At 55.5% G+C, this 4,583-nt stretch overlaps 1 protein-coding gene across 6 annotated transcripts in view; it reads right to left on the bottom strand.

The window, feature by feature from the left end:
* LOC107307818 (rho GTPase-activating protein SYDE1-like) overlaps positions 1-4,577 on the bottom strand; it is a 10,449-nt gene extending 5,872 nt beyond the window's left edge. For 5 of the 6 annotated variants that reach the window (XM_015851318.2, XM_015851323.2, XM_015851319.2 and 2 more), the window contains exons 1-2: positions 3,959-4,577; positions 1,365-1,844 (exon numbers count right to left, since the gene is read on the bottom strand). In XM_015851318.2, the coding sequence (XP_015706804.1) occupies positions 1,365-1,844; positions 3,959-4,046 (568 nt within the window). In that variant the 5' untranslated portion in view covers positions 4,047-4,577. Of the gene's footprint in view, positions 1-153; positions 316-1,364; positions 1,845-3,958 lie in introns of those variants that run through there. The other variant, XM_015851322.2, reaches the window with a different exon arrangement.
* Between the last annotated feature and the right edge of the window lie 6 nt (positions 4,578-4,583).

Genomic DNA, 4,583 nt, shown 5'->3' with positions numbered 1-4,583 from the left:
GTTAGGGTTAGGGTTAGGGTTAGGTTAGGGTTAGGGTTAGGGTTACGGTTTGGGTTAGGGTTAGGGTTAGGGTTAGGGTTAGGGTTACGGTTTGGGTTAGGGTTAGGGTTAGGGTTAGGTTAGGGTTAGGGTTAGGGTTAGGGTTACGGTTTGGGTTAGGGTTAGGGTTAGGGTTAGGTTAGGGTTAGGGTTAGGGTTGGGGTTGGAGTTGGGGTTTGGGGTTTAGGTTCCCGGACAGACGGCGCACGGTGCCGGGGGATTTCAGCTTGGGTATGGGGCGGGGGCTGCAGGGGGGACATGGGGACACGGATGGGGCTCTAGGGGAAGAGAGAGAGAGAAAAGGTGAGTGGGGGGGATGGGGATGGATGGGGGAGATTAGGGTTAGGTTAGGGTTGGGGTAGGGGTAGGCGTTAGGGTTGGAGTTTAGGGTTAGGGTTGGGCAAGGGGTTAGCGTTGGGGGTTGGGGTTTAGGGTTAGGGTTAGGTTAGGGTTAGGCGTTGGGGTTTAGGGTTAGGGTTGGGGTTGGGTGTTGGGGTTTAGGGTTAGGTTAGGGTAGGGATAGGGGTTAGCGTTGGAGTTTAGGGTTAGGGTTGGGGTTTAGGGTTAGGGTTGGGGTTTAAAGTTAGGGTTGGGGTTTAGGGTTAGGTTAGGTTTACGGTTGGGGGTTGGGGTTTAGGGTTATGGTTGGGTTAGGGTTGGGGGTTGGGGTTTAGGGTTAGGGTTGGGGTTGGCTTTATGGTTACTGTTAGGGTTGGCTTAGGGTTAGGGTTTAGGGTTAGGGTTGCCTTTATGGTTAGGGTTAGGGTTTAGGATTAGAGTTGGCTTTATGGTTAGTGTTTAGGGTTGGGGTTTATGTTTAGGGTTGGTGTTAGGACGCTGTAATAGGGTTAGGGTTGGCTTTATGTTTATGGTTAGTGTTGGGGTCAGGATGCTGTAATAGGGTTAGTGTTGGCTTTATGTTTAGGGTTTAGTGTTGGGGTTTATGTTTAGTGTTGGGGTTAGGATGCTGTAATAGGGTTAGGGTTAGGGTTGGCTTTATGGTTAGTGTTTAGGGTTGGCTTTATGTTTAGGCTTGGTGTCAGGATGCTGTAATAGGGTTAGGGTTAGGGTTTATGGTTAGTGTTTAGTGTTGGGGTTTATGTTTAGTGTTGGGGTCAGGATGCTGTAATAGGGTTAGGGTTAGGGTTTATGTTTAGTGTTGGTGTCAGGATGCTGTAATAGGGTTAGGGCTGGCTTTATGGTTAGTGTTTAGGGTTGGCTTTATGTTTAGTGTTGTTGTCAGGATGCTGTAATAGGGTTAGGGTTAGGGTTAAGGTTATGGTTAGTGTTGTTGTCAGGCTGCTCTATTAGTGCCCATCACCCACCACCGTCCTGTTTGCTCCCAGCAGCCGGTTCCTGCTCCGTCCCTTTCCTCTCCTCGCTGCTCAGCTCAGTGGGATCCTCATCCTCAGGGATGGGGTTGTACCAAATCTCCCCTTCTCTCCCCGCCGCTCCCGGCTCCGTCTCATTGATCCCATTCATCTCATCCCACCCCGTTCCTTTCCCTGCTGACAGCACCCACTGTCTGCTGCTCCGTTCCAGGCTCTGCAGATAAGCGCCGTGTCCTGGGCTCCGACCCGGCCCACAAAGTTCAGCTGCATCCGAATCCTCTTCTCCCTCGGTGCCTTCATCCCTATTAGGGTCCATAGGGGATAACGGGGCGTTTCCATCCTCCTCGTTGGGTTCCAGCCTTTCCAATGGGGTTTTAGGAGGATGATGATGGCTGGAGATGTGAACCCGGTTCTGTTTATGGGATGTCGGTGGTTCTGGGGATACGTCTGGGTCGGAACCGGGTTGATGATGGTCTGTAATAGGAATAAAGCTCAGCCCCTTTAATATCCAGCCACCCAACAACCCCGATCCTGACCCCAACCAGCCTCCAAATGGGATTTCCTGTTGGTTCCAGCTGTGCTGCTTCATTCCCACCATTATTAAAGGGGGGGGAATGGGGAGGGCACAGCGGGGCCCCACTGCAGCCCCATAGAAATCAATGGGGATCCGGCCTCCTGTGTCCCCCCAAAGGGTCCCCTATAGGGGGACAGGAGGGATATGGAGCTTATGGGGTGACACTGGAGTCCCTTATATGGGACAGGAGAAACATGGGGTCATGGGGTTCCCTATGGGGACAGGAGGGACTATAGGGTGACACTGGGGTCCCTTATAGGGGGACAGGAGGGATATGAAGCTTATAGGGTGACACTGGGGTCCCTTATAGGGGGACAGGAGGGATATGGGGCTGATGGAGAGACACTGGAGTCCCTTATAGGGGGACAGGAGGGATATGGGGCTGATGGGGTTCCCTATGGGGACAGGAGGGACTTTAGGGTGACATTGGGGTCCCTTATAGAGGGACAGGAGGGATATAGGGCTGATGAAGAGACACTGGAGTCCATTATAGGGTAACAGGAGGGACAAGGGGCTGATGTGGTGACACTGGGGTCCCCTATAGAGGGATAGATGGGATATGGGGCTGATGGGGTGACAATGGGGTCCCTTATAGAGGGACAGAAGAAACATGGGGTGATGGGGTGACACTGGGGTCCCTTAGGGGGGACGGGAGGGATATGGGGCTTATGGGGTGACACTGGGGTCCCTTATAGGGGAACAGGAGGGATATGGGGCTGATGGGGTTCCCTATGGGGACAGGAGGGACTTTAGGGTGACATTGGGGTCCCTTATAGAGGGACAGGGGGTCCGGGGGGAAAGGGGGGACACTGGGGTTCCTTATAGGGGGAGAGGAGGGACATGGGGCTGATGGGGTGACACTGGGGTCCCTTATAGAGGGACAGGAGGGACATGGGGCTCATAGGGTGACACTGGAGTCCCCTATAGGGGGACAGGAGGGATATGGGGCTGATGGGGTTAAACTGGGGGGACATGGGGTGACACTGGGGTCCCTTATAGGGGGACAGGAGGGACATGGATCTAATGGGGTTCCCTATGGGGTCAGCAGGGTCCCTAAGCCCCCCCCCCCCCCTGTAATCCCATAGCCCCATGTAATCCCATAGCCCCACGGAATCCCACAGCCCCACGGAATCCCATAGCCCCATATAATCCCATATCCCCACGGAATTCCACAGCCCCACGGAATCCCACAGCCCCACGGAATCCCATAGCCCCACGGAATCCCACAGCCCCACGGAATCCCATAGCCCCACGGAATCCCATAGCCCCATGGAATCCCATAGCCCCCACGGAATCCCACAGCCCCATGGAATCCCATAGCCCCATATAATCCCACAGCCCCATGGAATCCCATAGCCCCATGGAATCCCACAGCCCCATGGAATCCCAAAGTCCCCATGGAATCCCCCAAAGACCCCCATGGAATCCCCCAAAGCCCCCATGGAATCCCATAGCCCCACGGAATCCCATAGCCCCATATAATCCCACAGCCCCACGGAATCCCATAGCCCCATATAATCCCATAGCCCCATATAATCCCATAGCCCCACGGAATCCCACAGCCCCACGGAATCCCATAGCCCCATATAATCCCACAGCCCCACGGAATCCCATAGCCCCATATAATCCCATAGCCCCATGGAATNCCCACAGCCCCACGGAATCCCATAGCCCCATATAATCCCATAGCCCCATGGAATCCCCCAAAGACCCCATGGAATCCCCCAAAGACCCCCATGGAATCCCATAGCCCCACGGAATCCCATAGCCCCACGGAATCCCACAGCCCCATATAATCCCACAGCCCCACGGAATCCCATAGCCCCATGGAATCCCATAGCCCCATGGAATCCCATAGCCCCCACGGAATCCCATAGCCCCCATGGAATCCCATAGCCCCACGGAATCCCATAGCCCCACGGAATCCCATAGCCCCCATGGAATCCCATAGCCCCACGGAATCCCATAGCCCCATATAATCCCATATCCCCTATATCATCCCATATCCCTTTACCTCCATCTTTCCCATCCAGTTTCTTCCTACGCGTCCGGTCCCGGCCCCGTAACCGAGACAAGGTTCTTTTCAGCAGCGGTTCCGCCATGACCCGACCCGGAACCTTCAACCGGGTCCGGTCCGTTTCAATCCCTTCCCCACAGCCGGGGCCTGGGCCGCTTTAGTTCCCGTTTACTTTAGATCCCGTCCCTTTCAACCCGGTTCGGTTCGGTACCTTCAGCCCAGTTCTCAACCCGTGTTAACTGGGCCCAGTCCTTTCAATCCGGTTCTGTCCTTTGGGCCCGGTTCTGTCCCTTTGGGCCCGGTTCTGTCCCTTTGGGCCCGGTTCTGTCCTTTGGGCCCGGTTCGGTCCTTTGGGTCCGGTTCGGTCCCTTTGGGCCCGGTTCTGTCCCTTTGGGTCCGGTTCGGTCCTTTGGGCCCGGTTCTGTCCCTTTGGGTCCGGTTCTGTCCCTTTGGGTCCGGTTCTGTCCCTTTGGGCCCGGTTCTGTCCTTTGGGTCCAGTTCTGTCCCTTTGGGTCCGGTTCTGTCCCTTTGGGCCCGGTTCTGTCCCTTTGGGCCCGGTTCTGTCCCTTTGGGTCCGGTTCTGTCCTTTGGGTCCGGTTCTGTCCTTTGGGTCCGGCTCCGT

This window comes from Coturnix japonica, unplaced genomic scaffold (assembly GCF_001577835.2).
Source record: "Coturnix japonica isolate 7356 unplaced genomic scaffold, Coturnix japonica 2.1 chrUnrandom976, whole genome shotgun sequence".
NCBI classification, from domain to species: domain Eukaryota; kingdom Metazoa; phylum Chordata; class Aves; order Galliformes; family Phasianidae; genus Coturnix; species Coturnix japonica.
The sequence above is the reverse complement of the archived record's forward strand: the minus strand, read 5'-3'. Positions and strand labels throughout refer to the sequence as shown.